The 19,574-nt window shown below is 36.7% G+C and overlaps 1 protein-coding gene across 1 annotated transcript in view; it reads right to left on the bottom strand.

Annotated features, from left to right (window-relative positions):
- zbtb16b (zinc finger and BTB domain containing 16b) overlaps window positions 1–19,574 on the bottom strand; it is a 50,819-nt gene that overhangs the window by 24,841 nt on the left and 6,404 nt on the right. The window contains exons 3-4 of the mRNA XM_082179599.1: window positions 9,438–9,535; window positions 2,044–2,130 (exon numbers count right to left, since the gene is read on the bottom strand). Coding sequence (XP_082035725.1) covers window positions 2,044–2,130; window positions 9,438–9,535 — 185 coding nt within the window. The remainder of the gene's footprint in view (window positions 1–2,043; window positions 2,131–9,437; window positions 9,536–19,574) is intronic.

Raw genomic sequence — 19,574 nt, forward strand, 5'->3', positions numbered from 1 at the left:
TCGTAACGTCATCAGCGCGAGCCCCAGACTATTATTGTCAATAATACATACCTGTGATCCATCACCCGCATGTCTCTGCTCCGCCATTTCGAACGATCCACTCGGTCTGGGGCTCGCGCTGATGACGTTACGAGAGGGACGCGCCTTCGTCCCTTGTACACAAGGTCAAGAGGTTGGGGTGTGTACAAGGGACGAAGGCGCGTCCCTCTCGTAACGTCATCAGCGCGAGCCCCAGACCGAGTATTTTTATTTGCAAAACATATATTTTTTTTTTGCAAAACATATTTTTTGTTTGCAAAACATTGTTTTATTTTGCAGATATATATGGCCCTATATTGACTCCATACACTGTTTCAAACTCCTGAAACAAACTTAATTTCGGCCTGATTTTGTTCAAAATGACGTCACACCAATTCGTTCTTCGATTTAGCTTGAAGTGTGTAAAAACAAATGATGTTTTAATGTTTCTCAGAACTAATTACATTACAGTATGGCTTTTTTATCATTTAAAATCTAGTCAACTTCTTTCTTTTTTATAAATGTTTTTATTGAAAAGTGTGCTTGAGTTATCTCTGATAAATAAATGCCACTTTTCTTTAAACTTTTTTGTTATTTAAGCAGTGACATTTAGACATTTTAAATAATGGATTAGTGTTCTTTCTGGGACCGCTGTATATAGATTCAGAGACATTTGAGGCATTTTCTCACTTTTGTTTTATCGATATAAATAGTGCAGTGAGGACAAGAAAAGATGTGGGAATGGGATCAGGAAATGTCACAAGCTGCACTCAAACTGGCATTTCATACGACTATGGCAGTTAAACAACAAAAATGCCACACACACACACACACACACACACACACACACACACACACACACACACACACACACACACACACACACACACACACACACACACACACACACACACACACACACACACACACACAAAATGTATAATTACATAGTAACACATTCTAATTGAGTCTAAATAACTTTCTGTGAGGAACAGACTGAAATTTCTGTCGATGAGCTGTTAGCTTACTCCAGTGAGCTGTTAACTCAAGAACTGCTGTGACTGGATCATTGATTCAGTGAGCTGAAGTCATGAACGAATCAGTTCAATCAATAAATGAATCATTCAGCCTGATTTGTGGCTCATTCATTCAGTCCAATTGGATCATTGAAACTGGATCAAAAGAACGATTTGTTTAGATGATCCAGTTCTTGAGTTCAACTCACTGAATCAAAGATCCAGTTGCAATGGTTCTCGAGTTAACAGCTCACTGGAGGGGAAGATGACTTGGATCATTTCTGGCTGTTCCTCACATAAAGCTATCATATTGCTTCTGAAGACTTCGAGTATGACATGTGAAAAAATAACAGGGTAAAAACAAAGTAAATAATGACAGAATTTTCATTTTCATTAGACTAGTTGTACGCATATGTACTGTACATGCTTCAATGTGTCCTGACAGAGTACACTCAGGTATGCAGCAGCAAAAACAAGTTTACACAACATATCATCCAATGCCAACCCCTATCAGAGCACACTATTTACCTCACCTAAAATATGATTATTAAAATGTCTGTAGTACAACTGAAACCCAACCTTGCAGTCATCAGATGTCAGTAAATATGAATATTTGACAGGAGGGTGGCAGCTGAGCGCTGTTGGCGTGTTAATGAACGTGCCAGAGCGCCGATGAGTCACAGGCTCTGGTAACTCAGTACAGTCGCTCTAATAAATGTATGTGCCATGTTTAGACAAAGTGATGGAGATGGTGAAACATGGCACTACTGCTGTGCCAAAGCGGTGTGCCGCCCTGCCCTGTAACAGCACATATTATTGGCTGAAATTTTAGAGGGCATCGAAACCGTCCCTGCTGAATTATAGAAGACCATTTTTGATAGGGTCATAAACATGATTGCAACTGGTACATGCATGACGCATTTCCACTTTACTGGTGTTTTTTTCCATTGTGGTGAACTAGTGTTATTTAAAGAAGTGGCTTGTGGTTAGATGAGGCAAGAAGACGTACCTGTGTGAGTCTGTCGATGTGCTTCCAGGGCATCTTCCTTGGAAAATTGAGCCCCACACTGATCACATATTAATGCTTTTGGTCCAGCTGAAAGGAAGCAGAATACAATAAAAGTAATCAGTTGGCCCATAGCTTTATTACGGACGGCAACATTACACAGTGTCATTTTAGTATTATATATGTATATTATATATTACATATAATGTGTGTGTGTCACAACTGACGTGGTAGTTCACAGAATGATTAAATATTAACTTGTTTAATGAACACGAAGAGAATACATAGATGAAGGCATATAGCAAGTAACGCAACAAACTACTCACATAAGACGAGAAACGACAATGAACTGAATGAGACAGGGAGTATAAATACACAGGGAAACTAAATGACAGACAGCTGAACGTTCTTTCCCCATTTATCATAATGTATGTGAAATATGAACACATGTTCTTCATAGGAAACTTGTATATGGCAGTAGGGTTGATCAGTTTTTTTAAGCTCATGTTTAAAAAAATCAAACCATAAGATGAACTGAAAAGAAAACAGAAACGATGCCAAAGGCAAGTACGAGTTGTTTATGACATTAAACATCATTCACCCCCCCCCCCCCCCCCCCCCCACACACACACACATCAACAGAGTAACATACTGCCCCTTGACAGAATCAAAGAGATGTTCTTATCTACAAGGGCTGGCAGCTTTCTCTTGTCTTGTCTTGATAAAAGTCTGTAAACCATAAGCTGAGGCAGAACAGACAGCAACATGTCCTAAAGGATATTAAAACCCTTTGTATCTTCAGACTGATTTATGACATGTACAATGAGTCTCTTCTTACAAACAAAACACTATATCCATTTATTATGTGTTCGCAGAGATAACAGTAATAAATGATAATCATATAATAGTGAGGGTCATGTCAGGTTGACGTATCCTCAGGCAGGTACTGCTCATGCCTTCCTGTAAAAGCAGATGATTTTGATCAACCATCATTATTTATCAAAGCTAAGGTTGGTTTCTTCAGGGTGAATCTCACAAAGCATGTCAAGCCAGTTATATTGCATACTCCCCTTTAAAAGGTTTGGGTCAAAAATTATTATTTTTTTGAAAGAAGGCTCTGCTCATCAATGCTGCATTTGTTTGATCAAAAAACAAACAAACAAAAAACACAAAAAACATTAAATAATAAATATAATTACAAGTTATAGGGACTGTTTTCTATTTTAATATATTTTCTAATTTAATTAAATTTTCAGCAGCCATTATTTCAGTTTTCAGTGTGAAAAAAGAAAGGTTAAAAGAAATTACTTCTGTAATTTAACGTTGTAAAAAATACATTACTGAGCCAAAACATAAATCAATGTGTTGTGTGTATATATATATATATATATATGTGTGTGTGTGTGTGTGTGTGTGTGTATGTTTGTTTCTAATTATATATATAATATATAATGAATAAAATATAATACAAAAATATAAATACAATGTAAATAAATACTCACATTTCCCCAACAATTCTAATTGCTATAATGCATGTTTTACTTTTGAATTGTTTGTAATTTGCATTATTCTCATTATTCTAATCACTGTATTACAAGATTATCTTGTCTGGGCACAATGAAGACCGTGCATCATGCTAACATAACTTAAAAATGTATTTAAATAGTATAATTTTTTTTACATATTACATTGATGGGAATGACAATTTTTCACATTGAGATAATGTGAATGGGTGTGACACGGCTGCTTAATTATCATGAAAATAATGTCAAAATGCAAAAAAATCTTAATGGTCCTAAAAATAGGCGATGCAAAAATCACCCCATTAAGACATCATTAAACATGAATCACCTACACAGATGAAAATACATTTACACGGTGTATAAATGCACACACACACTCTCACACACATACAAAGAAAGAAAAGAATCATTTAACCCAGTTGCAACCACAGATCCTTAATAACTGGACTAAATAACTGTTCTGATGGCCATCAACCGCCTGAGGGAATCCATCTATTATTAGTATTAGATCCACCTGTGGAGCCGCTGGCCCATTATGAAGTAGGCCAGGATGTTTCCATCACTTTAGAAATACTTTCAATAAACCACACACACACTCACCGAACAAGGAGAAATGGACGGCTGACGTTGCTTTTTCTGAACAATTCATGAGGGACAAGACCTCAAAAAGAGAAGTGAACAATGTCTTCCATTCACCACACATGGCTTGGACACAACACAACTATGGGTTCTGCAAGCAGCTTTTCACCATTTCCTGCAGACTTTATATCTCAGACTCACAGGAAAAAAGAAAATAAATCAATAAAATCCAAATGTATAATGACCATTGGCTCATCAAGTATCTATTTTCACTCAGCTGGCCCGAAATGGCTTTATTATGACTCATTAAAGCACCCACAAGCTTCATGAAGTCAGCCAGCTAGCACCTAAAATTAGCCTCTTTCCACATACACTTTCTTCTCGTTCCTTCTGGACGACAACCAAAGCCCTTTAAAGTTTAAAAATGCTCTCATTTACAGAATCATTACAAACCACGCTCAAAAATACTTTGATGGTGTGACTCATCAGAGCCAGCGTAAATTGCGCCTGTGAGAAAATTTCTGGTGTGCGTGAATTAAAATGCTCTGTGTTTTCAGTTTATTATTGTCTTATTACTGAAGGATAGTAGCTATGCTCTTACATTCTAGTGAGCTATCTATAGACAACATTTCAGCATATCTTATTTGTTCTGTTGAGATGCTGACAGGCAAGGTGATTCTCTCATATGTCTCTCCTCGCACATGTTTCCAAACGCTCAGCACACATTTAGAAACCACAAAGCAGATCCCACATTCAATCGGCTTGTGTTGTGTTTCAGACGGCACATTGTGCACTGTACTGCCCATGATAAACAGCCCAAACAGCCTCCAGACTGGCTGCAATCACCCTCCATCAAAACACTTTGCCTGGCATACAAAAATAAGATTCAATCTCGTGCTGAATACCAAATTAGAGCATTAGAAAACAAGGGCTTCTGCTACTTGGCAACCGTTGGGACGTAAAGCAGCAAAATCCAATGACGGGCCAGAAGATCTAGGGCTTTGATGCGCTATAAAGACTGAATTAGATTTTTACTTTTATTTTCCCTCCATTTTACTGGCTTGCAAATTAAAGACTCAAGTTAACAATCATAAATTGTAAGAGTTTGGTTGTCAACACTGAAACACTGAACGTTATTTATCTTGTAATTTGTGAGAGTCAGTCGAATAATAGGTCACAATGGAAAACAATCATTAAATAATAGAGGCACAAATGTCATAATATTAAAGCAGCTTTATATACTGTATAAACACAGCAGGGTGGTTTTAATGCCTTTCAAAAACAGCCTTCTGTCAATCTCTGTGACAAAGTACAAAGAAAGGTAATTTATTAGTATGTGACATCTTCAGGTCTGTGAGGTATGAGTGGTTACATCCACATGATAGAAGCCTGAACAATGCACTTCCATAAATAAGGCATCAAATAGGGTCTGAAACACTTACAAAAGATTTTTCAACAAATAAGTCAGCAAAATGAGCTTCCTAACCATGGTAAAATAATAATAATACAATATAAATTACAATAATAATTGTTTTATTTCTTTTTTATTTTCTATGAGGTTTGCATTTTTTTCAACCCTGTTATCAAAATCTAGGATATGTATTTCTAGCAATAAGCATTAAACATCAAAATTAAATAGACAAAATGTATTGAAATAAAAAGAAATAAAAAAGATAAGTATATATATGAAGAGTTCAGATGCAAAAGCCTCTAAGTGCCATCTGAAATTTTCTTCTAGAATGATCATTTTTATAAAGCATGTATATTTAAGTTCAATGATTTCACTTAAATGACAATTAATAGGTAATTTGCATTGCCATTTAAGTGAAATTATTGAGCTTAAATATACATGCTTTATAAAAATGATCATTCTAGAAGAAAATATATATATATATATTTATATATAAACAGATACCCACTTAGCACTTTAGGGTTGTGTTCACACTTAATGTTCAGTTAGCATGGTTTGTTTGGTCCGGGCCAAATTTTTTTTAACATTTTGTCCTGGTCCGCTTAGCGTTCACATTAGCATTTCAACACCAAACATAAAGATAACGAACCTAAAGTCATCGGGATATGTTCACAACCTGATTGGTCGGCTTTTATTATGTATAGTTAACGACGGAACTTACCGAATATCCAAAACTGTGCTGTGCGCTGGAATAAATGTGCTTGTTGTATGTGCGTAGCCTACATATGATGGTATTTTGACCAGCTGAGAACTCGTGAAGAGCTTATAAAATGTGTAAAGGAGTCAAACAACGACAGGAATCCCTCCGCCACACACAAACGGAGATCTGCTGCGAGTAGACGCGGTTCTGATGCCTGTTCCATGACTATGACGAGAAAAAACAGGTATGCTTGAGCATTATGTCCTTTTTAGGGTCGCATCTTGTGACATCACATCCTGTTTTTGGTTTGTTTACATGTCTTTGGTCCATGCTGCGTTCATATTTCATTCAAACCGCACCAGAGTCCATTTGGAAGCGGACCGAGACCCTCCTTTCCGGGGTTCTCGGTCTGCTTGTTTTGTGCGCACGAAGGTTCAGATGGAAGCATTCACACTTATTCAAATAAACCAAACTTACAGAGCAATCGCAGCAGGGTTCGTTTTAACCCAACCAAACATACCAAGTGTGAACACACCTTTATTTTACAGTCCTGTTCCCCATGCAAATTCTATTATAGTACAGGTAATTACAATAAATAGGTACTAACCCTGAACCTACCCCTTAACCCATGCGGTTCCCTTGTATTACCCAGTACTTTCTTTGGTAAGTGCATGTTCTGCAAAATAAATTGCAAACAATTTTATATTTATCGAACATATCTAGAACATAATAAGTGACAGCAATCTGTATTGATGGAAAGTGTCAGAAACTGGCATGGAGGCACCATGTACTGTACATGCCCTCGGACGTAACCTTTGAACACTTTGACCACAGTGCAGACGTCTGCTCCATCCTGTCGAGTCGGCCTCTAAGGGCCCGCAGTCAACATTTCTGTTTTCTTTCTGCATTTTTGTTTTATTTAGGACTCCACCAGCGTCCTCCCTCCACCCCAGTGCTCACGCTATTTTGGAGAGCAGTGGCTTGGAGAGCAGTCAAGTTTGATTAATTTTGGGATTTGGGTACAGTATGTTCCTGGACACACATCTGCGAACAATCATAAATGCTCCAGAATGCTGGCAGAACATCCAGACCTGCCGGCAGCTGATGATGTCATCAGTGCGAGGGAAGAGCTGGCGTGTCGCCAAGCACAGAGTGCAGGGCTTCTCCCAGACAGAGAGAGAAAGACAGAAAAAAGAGAAAGAGACATTAAGAGAAAACATCTTGACAGGGCTTTTCAGCCCGAATGTCGCACATGTTGAAGATTCGCTCTCGTTCATGTGGTGCGTGAACAGGTGCGACACTGGATTACGAGCAGATTAAATGTGGGAGTAACTGAATATTGTTGCCAGGGTTTATTGCTGGGGTGGGGTGGGGTGGGGGGGATACACCTTTTCCTCTCGCTTTCATAAACACACAAAAAAGAGACAGATAGAGACCAAGACATAATAGAGAAGGAATGTTTCAGTTAATTTGGAGAAGAGCACTGTCAGAATCTTGACAAAAATGTGAGCTGAGTAAGTCAAGTGAGGTGGGCTTCACAAACCCTCCAGAGACGACTATAGACTTAATCAGACAGATGGACAAACACACACACACACACACGCGCACACACACAAACACACACTCTGCTGCCAGTTTGAGTGTATTTCCTCTCCACTTGAAACAGGACATTCCCCTCTAAAGCAGACTTTAGTGTGGGCAACTACTGAATTCAATAAGCTTCAATCACGTTCTAGGATTCCTGATACTGAACCCGGAGCCTTGGCTTGAAGAAGCAGGTTTGAATCCTGCCTGCAACTTGTTTCAATGTCATTCCTCCATTTTACCCCAAAAATGTCCCTTCTCTGCCATCATAAAGGTGACAAAAACGCTTCCTGATATTTTAAATCAATCATTGAACCAATAGTAATAGGCCAATATATATTGGCCCGGCTGATTTTTTTTGGCTGATATTTAAAAAAAAGAGTAAATGTTTTGAGTAAATATTGTGCTAAATAAGTGTTCTTTTATTGTTGACATATATATTGTCCAGGCTGATTTACTGGCTGATATTTTATTTATTTATCTTTCAAGTAAATATTGTGTTTAATAAGTGTTCTTTTATTGTTGACATATATCTTGTCCAGGCTGATTTACTGGCTGATATTTTATTTATTTATCTTTCAAGTAAATATTGTGTTTAATAAGTGTTCTTTTAATGTTGGCATATTGGTGTTCATCTAATTTGCTAAACTGTAATCATACAATTAAAATGAGCCTGTATCATATATAAAGTGAAGTCAAATTATCACAAAAATTGTTATGCTGATAATATCATTTGTAATTAACAACAAATGTTTACATTTTTTATTAAATTTTGTAATATAAATAAGTTGTATTAAAAAGTAGCATTTTCACTAGAACATTTTTTTTATGAAAAAACAATGTCGGTACACCACATAACACACTCTGTAAAGCAAAGACTGAAAGGGAAAGGAGCTTTAAAAAGGAGCTACGATATAAAAAACAGGATGACAGCTGGACAACATAAGCCAAAACACAGAGTTTCAGCACTAAACTTCATTTTGAAGTCTGTGTCTGGTTTATTTTATGTCTACGGTTATGCAACAGACCCTTTTGATAACCAAAATCTGACGGCAAAAGTTCGAACTTAATAGCACACATCGGCCCCAAACAATACCACAGACTTACATAACATGTAACAGCATCATTTCAACACGATCGCTTAATTAAGGGTTGGGATGTGTATAAACAACTGGATCCGTCCCCTCCCTTAAGCGAGTTTCTGTCCAACACCTCCTCATAACAATGAGAAAAAAAAACAAGCTGGCAAGATTCACTGTACATACTGTACTAATAATGTGGCAAAGTGCCCAGATTGGATCTCTGCCAGGCTTGAAATGTAACTGTTGAGACACATATGAGACTTGAAAGGGAAGTGTGAAGACGGGGATAACCAAACACTGCGTCACTAGAAGTGCAATGTTCCATCTGTTAGAGCAGGTTAAGTGTGCGGTACATGGTGGACAAACACAGGGCAACAGGGGGCTGACACTTGTTGCACAACACCGATCACGTATCACTTGTGCAATGACACTGTAAACTATGTTTTCATCCTTATCGGGACTATTGCGTGTGGTCATCATGGTGTTTACGAGGTGGGGGGGAGGAGGGATGAGGTTACCTGAATGAGACAGCATGTGCATCCTCAGTCGTAAACTATCCAGGAACTGCTTTCCACAGAACTCACAGCCAAAAGTCTTCACTCCACCGTGCAACTTCCTGTGGATTCAAGACATTGAGAGATCAAACAGGTGTAGCTACACACAGCAACTACACACTTTGACCATTGACCAGCACCAAGTCCAAGCCTATTCATTTCCACCCCCAATGTAATCCCAAATATAGCATTTTAATCAACAGTACATTTTTTGTTCACATAATACCATATGTCTTGGAGTATCGCAATAATTTCATATTGTGAGTTCAGCATTGTGAAATGTATCGAATAGTGACATGAGGGTATGGTTACACCCCTAATATAACTGCTCATTTGGATTGGATATACAAGAGTTCATTCAAAAATGTAATTCTTTCATCATATGATGTGTGCCTACATGAATGAGAGATATGCTGCAAGAGGAAATTTGAACATTCTCCAAAACAGTGGAAGTGGAAGTAAGAAAAGCATTTAGTTAAATTAACTCCCTTTAAATTTAAAAATGCACTTTTATTTAGAAAAGCAGCTTCAAAAATCCACGCTTGATATTCTAAACACGCCTGCGTCTGTGGCTCATAGTTTATTTTGATGATACTCTCAACAGGGTGCTGTGAAAGGTTTAGGGCACATACTTCAAAGACTTCAGGCACTCCAAATATTCATCAAGCAGGTCTGAATCAATTAGGTCTAATACAGCAAAAGCTATTAATGAACTGAATAGCATACGCCATCATCTGATGCTTAAAATAAACCTAGACTAGCACAACTAGCTTGTCTACAAACGAACATCCGTACAAGACCTAGCTTCAGCAGAGCTGTGAAATATTTACAGTCCAGACGTAGTGACCTGGTGGCTTGAGAGGAAACATTTATGGCTTTGTTTTATCAAAAATTAAACACGCCTCAGAGAAAAGGTACACAGAGAACCTGAGCAAATATATACACTCCATTTCAATGAAGTAGCCAGGCCGGGAGTGAACCATAAGGCCAAAAACCATGCGTCAAACCCAAGTTAAACATGCCGATTGTCCATTTAATCTGTCCTCTCGCTCTGAATATTTGTTTTAATTGAAACGTATTAAATGCTTCTGAAATACCCCAGTGGTTCTGTATGTTTAACTGAGTCACGCTGTACATATCAACGACTCGTCCCCCGCCCACTCCTGTTCCCTTCTCTCGCCCGAGTCCTTTCATGTGAATTCCAGCCACACACACCACACACACACACGCACACAAACAGACAGACGCACCGTCGGCGCGTGCGCTGCATCAACGAGCAGTCGAGCGAGCCCGCCGCAGACGTAACCTTTATTCCTGCTATAGAGCCCTTAATTATCACCGCTCCGCAACCGGGGCACTGCCAGACATGCAAGGGCTCATTATGAACAGGGGCATATTATTTCACCTTGAAAAAAGCTATTAAAGCCAACCAGGAACGGTCGTGCTAAAATATTAATTCCAGGACATTCTGTTGAAGATCATTCAGAGTAATGGAAGCGAATTAGCTTTCTATTCGGATTCAAAGACTAGAGTCAACACCCTCAGGTACGGTCATTTTATTTGACCAAGGATGTTTGCTCAGGTCATGTGCCCTTCGGTTGAGGGCGCGGACAGAATGCGTGTTAGCCGCATTTCACAATCTGTAGCATCTGCTGCGTTGTCCCCCTTTGCAGCCACAACACAGGGTCTGAAATAGACCGCCTGACAGAGCCCAGCATCCCATAAACAATATCCACTCAACCGCAGTGGACACGCTGAGCACCGCTGTCGGCAGCCAGCAGACGTTATCTACAGATTTGTGTGTTTGCTGGAAAATACTAGAGTTATCTTTCTGAATGGTGCCTTTTGGCTTGAAAATGACATATTATTGAGCAACCAAAGGTTTTTGACAGTCCCACATCAATGCAGACATACAGTACAATGGATGACTAGATGTTTATTGAGGTTGACTAGTTCATCTAGATTTTTCTCTTTGTCTAGCTGAGATGCTGTTTTTAAGGAGATGTGTTAAGGAACACACCTTCCCTAATGGGGTTTAGCACACCAGTAGTATGCTTTGCTCTAGTGTGCCAACAGTCATAGTAACTGTTACAGTATCTCTCTTCTTCTAGTTTATAATATCGCTGCCATAGCCATCAAAACACCTCTTTTGTAATGATTCTACAGTATTGAACACAATATTTTAAGACTTTTCAAGTTAAAAGCAGCTCACATTTTGAAAACAACGACTGGGCGATATGGGCAAAAATATGATCACAATATTTTTTCCAAATACCGACGTCGCTATTTATCACAATTAGGGTTGGGGGAATTAACGCGTTAATCTTTGCGATTAATTTGAGATGTTTAACGCGTAAAAAAAAAACCTGCAATTAACGCAGCACTTTTTTTTTTTGCCTCGTTTTAATGATTTCCTGTTGCGGCTGCTATTGAAAAGGCCGAAAATATGCCGTCCCGCCCCTCCGTGTTCGGCGATCAGGTTTCATTCTCGCGCAGCTTTCATGAGCGGGTCTTTTCCGCTCCGTGTGTGCTCCGCGCTCTCCGTTCCGTGTGTGTGTATGTGTGTGTGTGTGTCGGTGTGCTTCTGCGCTCTCTGCTCAATGTTCCGTTAACGTTAACGGCCCAAACGCTCCAATCATGTACCGATCATGCACTGGAAAAGCAAAGTCCGCTCAAATAACGTGAAATTTCTCAGTAGTAGACTTCTTTTTGCTGAGCTGGTATAGTCATGCTGGGCAACAATGGTAAAATGACCTGCTCTGATCACAAGCTCTGGTAATAATAGCTTTGTAGGACTATATTTTATTTTGATAATTAGTAAAAAAAAAATATATATATATAACATCTGTTAAATTGATTATGTTGATTGATTATTGAAAAAGAATAATATATTGATATATTGATGTTTAATATTATTTTAATATAGGTCTATTTTCTATTCCTTTTTTCCCCTGTTTAATTTAATTAGGTGATTCTAAGTTTAAATATTCACTGTAAACCCGAATAAGTTAGCAGAACTCAAAAAATGTAAGGCAATCGATTGCCTCAATTTTTTTGAGTTTTGAAATTTAAAGTTTAAGTAAGCAGAACTTGCAGATACCACTACTATGTTATCATGCTAACAATAGTATGTTATACAGCACTTGCAGCATGAGTGCAACAATATAAAGATTTTATTTTCTCTCAAATCAAGCCGCATGCACCACTTGTCACCATGATGGTAACTATCCTAAAACCAACATTAACAGAAATCTTCTAAATTAGCATAACAAAACATTAATCAATACTCAATCTCCCAATTAACATTAATCTTGCACAAAAAAAACCCATTATATTACACTTAATTTTAGCATTTACTCTCCCATTCAAGTGCCATCGGCAAAGCATGCTGGGAAATAGACATCCCAGCCGTTTCAGTTAAACTTAAGTTTGTTTAAATTAAAATAAATCATTTCATAAAACTCAAAACAATGAAACAGTTCAGTTTACTTAAAATATATCAGTTCTGTGAACTTGAAAGAAAAAAAGTGCTAAATACTCATAAAAGTTAATTTGACTGAACTAATTAGTTTAATTTAAGTTTGTCCTACTCAAACCAATTAATTATTTTGAGCGTTAGGGTTTACAGTGATGATTACAAGCTTGGGGGAAATGCAATTAATTGCAATTAATTACAGCAAATTGTGCAATTAATTAGTAAAAAATGTGTAATCGATTCCCAGCCCTAATCACAATGTTAATTTAATGGGGAAGGACATGCTTTCCACATATTTGTTAGACCTAGAGAATTAATGTAAATATGTAAACTTGTTTGTTCACAATTAAACTCCACAGAGTAGCTACCATTTCATTTGGGGCCCATAAAATCCATTACATTTTTTCCCTAAATTCTGTGTTTTGGGATTCAGTGATTTATGATTTAATACAAATAAGCTTTAACAATTTAATCGAGCTTTTAAAATGTAATCAAATCAAATTTGACAATTAATTTTACAACAAAACATGGATGAAAAATATCTTGGTTGTATGATATTCCTTAGAAATAATAATATTATTATTATTAGTTTGAGAAGTACATTTTAGTATAGAGTAGTGTTACATTTCTGTCATAATTTCTTGAAGTTAAACCGAGCTTTTATTTTGACGTATTTTGTGAAGATCTTTTAGTTTCAGTTTCACTGTGTATTTGAAAATATCCAGAGCTTATCATCGTTATCAACGCAAATTTTATCACGATCTCAATATGATATTGTTTATCGCCTAGCCCACATCTTAATGCTTTTTATTGAGCAGTTACTTTAACATATGCTGTTTGAAAGTCCTTTAGACAAAGTGTCTCACTGAGTCTGGTGGATGTCTTTGTGGGGACAGTTTACCAAAAAATTATTTAAGTCATTCCAAACCTGAATGACTTTCTTTCTTCTGTGGAACACGGACAAAAAATTTTGTGTTTAACAGAAGAAAGAAGTGGTTTGGTAAGGGAGAGTAAATGATGACAGAATTTTCTGTCAGAATATTTGGGTGAACTACACACCAGTCAACCCTTAAAAAATCCTTTGAAACCTGTCAAAACCCTTACTAAAGAGTTAAACTTTATTTTACAATGTCCTTGTTACATATGTTACATGTACTTGCCATAGTAATAACAGTAAATGATGCATAATTACATGCAACTAACCCTAAACCACATCCTAATCCTACCCTAACCCTATAGTAAGTACATGTAGCTGCTTAATATTACTCAGTACTTAAATGTATAATTACACTGTAACAATGACACCTTAAAATAAAGTGTAACCACGAGTTGCTAATATTATTAATCGTACCGTCAAATCTGCCCAACAATTTAATTGCTCAGCAAAAGAGCACCTTTCAGAAACCCCTATTAATCTCATTCGCTCAGTCCCCTTGAAAGACACGAAAGATTGAACAACACCGATCTGAGATGTGGAGAAATACCTGGTAAATGGAACAATAAGAGGAAAATCAATACTTCTCATCTTGATCCCAGTCACTGTCAAAGTAAATCCAAATAGACACAGACAAATAAAATCATAACAACTCACTGCATTATTCAAATAGAATAGTTTGTTGCTCCAGTATCTGACACGGATATGCAAATGCAGACAGTAACAAAAGAACATTAAATAATCCTGAAGTCAGATCAATGTTAAATCAACGTTAAACATGGAAATCGAACCTTTGAAAGAACAAAGTGTTAAAACTCAATCTTCTGGTCGATTTAAGTACACCTGCCCTGAACAAAACAGTTCAGACGAGGTTAGAGGAGCAAAACCAATCTGTAAAGATGATGGTCCATTTGTCTCTACAGACCGCTGTTATACATTCCTATTAAAATGCAGGCATTAAAATGTCGACTTTCTCTAAGGAGACAAATTGTCAAGCTGTCTGTTTGAGACAGGGCAAGCGCTTGTGTTTCTGGAGTGGGCCACTGGAAGTGGCTTTGATTAATGGCAGGCCAGAGCAGAGCTGCTAGAGTACCTTTCCCACTGAGAGAGCAATTCAGGGGCTGATGTGTGCAATCGGATACTAGAGCACTGCCAAATTACCAATGAGGCGGCTTTAAAGGAAGTCTTCCCCGATGCAGTATGAGAAAACCCTATGAAGCATGAATGAGAAAACAGAATCACTTCACACAAACTCACAAACAAATGTCAATTTATCAAGATAGCTGGGGTGTTCTGGGTGGTTGCCAAGTAAAAAAAAAAAAAAAAAAAAAAATATATATATATATATATATATATGTATTACTTTATAATAATATTATAATATAATATAATAATATATAGGTAATATTCTAAATTTAAAATAAAGATGACAATATTCTTCAAAATTAAAAATGTTCTTATCTTTTTTTCTTAAGATTGTTCTAAAGACAACACTTAAGAATTCCTAAAAAAAACCATCTTAAAAATCATTGTAAATAACATGTGAAATTCAGTAACAACTCTCAACTCAAAAACGTCAAATATATAGACCTTGAATAACATCGTAACCTCTTAAGAATTTCTCAAGATTTGTACTTATGAACATTCTTATGAACTTATAATTCATCTTAAGATATTCATTAGCTTATTTCTCTAAAGTTTTCATGAATCCTGCCCCTGGTCTCTCAAGGCTTGTGCCTCCTATTAATGTAAGACTTTGTAATTTTGCTTTATCATCCACCAGGTGAAAATTGTTTGTTAATGACTTTTTGAGTAATAGCACAACTCTACTCATGATTTGAGGCATCATTATTGTCTGTATAACAAACAGAGAGGGATAACACACAGATGTTTAATACTTTAGGTTGGAATTTGCTGTTTTTGTTAAGATACCAAACAAACCACAACAAAATAATTCAACATAATGTGGCACAGGCTGTATATAGTATTAAAACCATGTTTGGCAGCGGCTTCAGTGACATTCTTCCTTGCCAGGCTAGAGAGGGAAACTGGAAAGATTCTCAGCAAATTGGGAAGTGTTCAATTTACCCGTGCATTGGATGCTCAATGACCTTACGGCATTGTGCGAGCGAGGCCAGTGCCATTATGACAGCACGAGTACATCCTCACAGCTGACTGTGCTTCCCTCAGGGTCTATTGAAAGATTGCCGCTGGTAATTTCACAGAGTTCTGTCTAGAAAGCTTCTAACGCTGTTATGGAGGTTGGAAATGCTGCCAAATGTTGTCTGGGAACATGGTGTAACAACAGTGTGGTGATCTACTATCATTTTGTACTGAAAATGTGGATACTTAGTGGAGCAACAAGCACCACGGCCTCTCAAACAACATTATTATTCTATTAAACTCAGTTTCCAGGTAAGGTTATATGTCTCACTCAAGGTCAATGTGACACTGCACAAACAAGTACTATGGCAGCAATAACCAGTGTTTTTTTTTTTTACACAACTGCTCAAATTTGACTCAGTGGCCTTGATAGTATGCTGAATCCCTGACATTTAGACTAGTATTTTTCTAATCTTTAAACATTAAACATTTAATTTTAGGGTTCACTCAGTGTACTGGAGTATCTCTCATATGTTATTAGTTTAAATGGGTAATTCATTACAACAATTTGAGCCTAATGACACTAATCTATCTATCTATCTATCTATAAGAAAATGATTCAATTGCAGTGTTTACATCAAATGTGTAGTCATCAATCTCAAATTGTTGTAATGAATTACCCATTCCTAGAGAGATAGATAGATGGTTAGATAGATAGAAAGATAGATAGGCAGATAGATAGATAGATAGATAGATAGATAGATAGATAGATAGATAGATAGATAGATAGACAGACAGACAGACAGACAGACAGACAGACAGACAGACAGATAGAGACAGATAGATAGATAGATAGATAGATAGATAGATAGATAGATAGATAGATAGATAGATAGATAGATAGATAGATAGATAGATAGATAGATAGATAGATAGATAGATAGATAGATATGCTTTTAGTCATTTTACTGGAAAACAAGACAAAAATACTGATTAATCTAGGTGGGTATAATAAAAGTTTGGGAACCCCTGCCATAGAGGGTTAGGAAGTAGAGAGAATAATTAACAAAATGTTTTTTGACAGTTTAAGTATTAAAATATTGTGTAGCTATTAAAATACTGAATGGCTTAAGTTTTACAATAGTTACATTAAACGAACAGCAGTAATTTCTGACATCTTTGTAAGACTATGAATGATTCAAAAGCCCATCTTTAGACAGAATACTGTGTATTTTTTTTTTTTTTTCTTCAAGCTTACATACACTATAATGATATGCAGGTATATTTGTGTAAGCCCAAGACTAAAGCGGCCACTATAAACACTTTCAAAGGGAAAGGGCTGGATGTAAACTTTGACTCTTTCTCTCAGTGAGCCAACAAGAGCTCTGGCACAAAGGCCACATTACGCTAACTGTGTGGAATTAGTGTGAAATGCAGGCAACCGGTCATCACCCGAGGATTAAACTAACCTTTTACTTTGATCAGAAGTTTGGGTTACAAGGGCACAGACAGCAAAACATGTGGCCGAGCCAACAAAATCAAAGTTGTTTGTATTTTGGCATATTACGCTAGAGTTTAGGAACTGTGACTAAAGTCACTGTTTTCAGCTGAATCTCAGAGTCGCCAATCAATAAGTCACCCAACCCCCAAGGCTACGGCCAGAGCTACGAAAACAGGCGCACACACACTCAAACACACAAAAGAGGGTCTGAACACAAGAACAATGCGCGAAAGAGAAGAAAAAACACCCTCAGGGCGCCAAAGGTCAGAAGTTTGACCCGACCCTAAAGAGTTGACCTGTATAGCAGTGATAAGGGCTGAAAGAGCCCTGTCTTTGCCTGATAGCAGGCTTTGGGGTGAAAAGATACTAAAGGGCTTAAAGTCTTGACCAACTGGATTCCAGAGGTCTGCGGAGAAGACAGAAGTTTAAAGATCACTGGGTGGCCATAGTCTTGTGGGACAGGAAGGGCTTGAAGCGCTAATGAAGCTTGACCAGGGCAATGCTCTCTGAAAACATATCTTCTCCGGAGGCTGGGTTATCCATTAATGGGCTCAATGTGTTTTCTTTGGCCCCTTCTACACTGTGGATCCTTATAAATGTCATGCTAATCTTTCAGTAGATTCATGATCTATCACTAGAGCTATCTTTACAAATCTAAAATAGTTTTGGGAACACATGCACCATTAACTATGACTTTTGCCTCAATGAAGTCCTAATTAACTGCTTATTTAGTTGTTAATTTAACGAATTAGGTAGGATTAAGGGATGTAGAATATGGTTATGCAGAATAAGGCATTAATATGTGATTTATAAGTACTAATAAACAGCCAATACTAGTAATATGCAAGCTAATAAGCAACTAGTTATTAGTGAGAATTGGTCCCCAAACTAAAGTGTTAGCAATATTTAATTTATTACAGGCATTAATAGACAAAATAGACAAATAGGTTCATTCTTAAAACACGATTTGCCACACAATTCGGCTTCTCAAGTGAATTGATATTTTAATAAAAATACATAATTAAACCTAAAATACACCTATTGTAACCTAAAATGGGTTGTTAAATGTGTTACTGAAGTAAAAAAAATATTATATAAAAAAAAACTAAACATGACTTGAAGAGGTTCAGATCAGAAATAGCTTTTCACATTGTATAGTCCATTTTGTTTCTTTATCTTGCTATTATATAGACAGGCATCTAAAAGCTCAGATCCCAACATAGATAAAATAAACTGCAGCGTATGATTACCTGTGATAATCTTAATCAGGTCAACCAAACTTCCTGTTAAGAAAGGCCATATACAGTGTCCTCTCAGGAGACTACTGGTATGTAAGTTAGGACTGCTGTTGTGGTTAACAGAGGATAAAGGGAGAGGCTGAGTAAACAAAAGGTCATCTGAAGCAACAGTTGAGAAGACAATAGTTGAGCTCTGAAGCCTGGTGTGTGAAAGACACTCATTATCTCTGTGCTTTAGTTTCTTTACTATTGAACCGCCGTATGTGTACATTACTGTTCATAAGTTTGGGATTGGAATTTTTTGAAAGAAGTCTCTTATGCTCACTTCATTTATTTGATCAAAAATACAGTAAAGCACAGTAATATTGTGAAATATTTGTACAATTTAAAATAACAGTTATGTATTTTAATATATTTTAAAATGGAATTTATTCCTGTGAAACCAAAGCTGCATTTTCAGAAGTCATTACTCCAGTCTTCAGTGTCACATGATCCTTCCTTGATAGACTGGAATAATTCAGCTTAATTTATTTTATATATATATATATATATATATATATATATATATATATATATATATATATATATATATATATATATATATATATATATCAGTGGCGTGCAGACAGTGTTGTTCTGAAATAAGGAGGCAAAGTCCTCACAGCTTTTTTTAAATGTTAGGACAACAACATTTAAGTAAAAATACAAATAGATTTTCTTTGTTTTGATGTATTGTTTATTTAACCAGAAATATGTGAAAACATTAAGTGTAACATGAATAAAAAAAATTGTTTTGACAGAATTCTCTTATGCTCACAAAGGCTGCATTTAAAAAATGTATATATATATA

The sequence above is a fragment of the Leuciscus leuciscus genome (assembly GCF_965113295.1).
Source record: "Leuciscus leuciscus genome assembly, chromosome: 9".
NCBI classification, from domain to species: domain Eukaryota; kingdom Metazoa; phylum Chordata; class Actinopteri; order Cypriniformes; family Leuciscidae; genus Leuciscus; species Leuciscus leuciscus.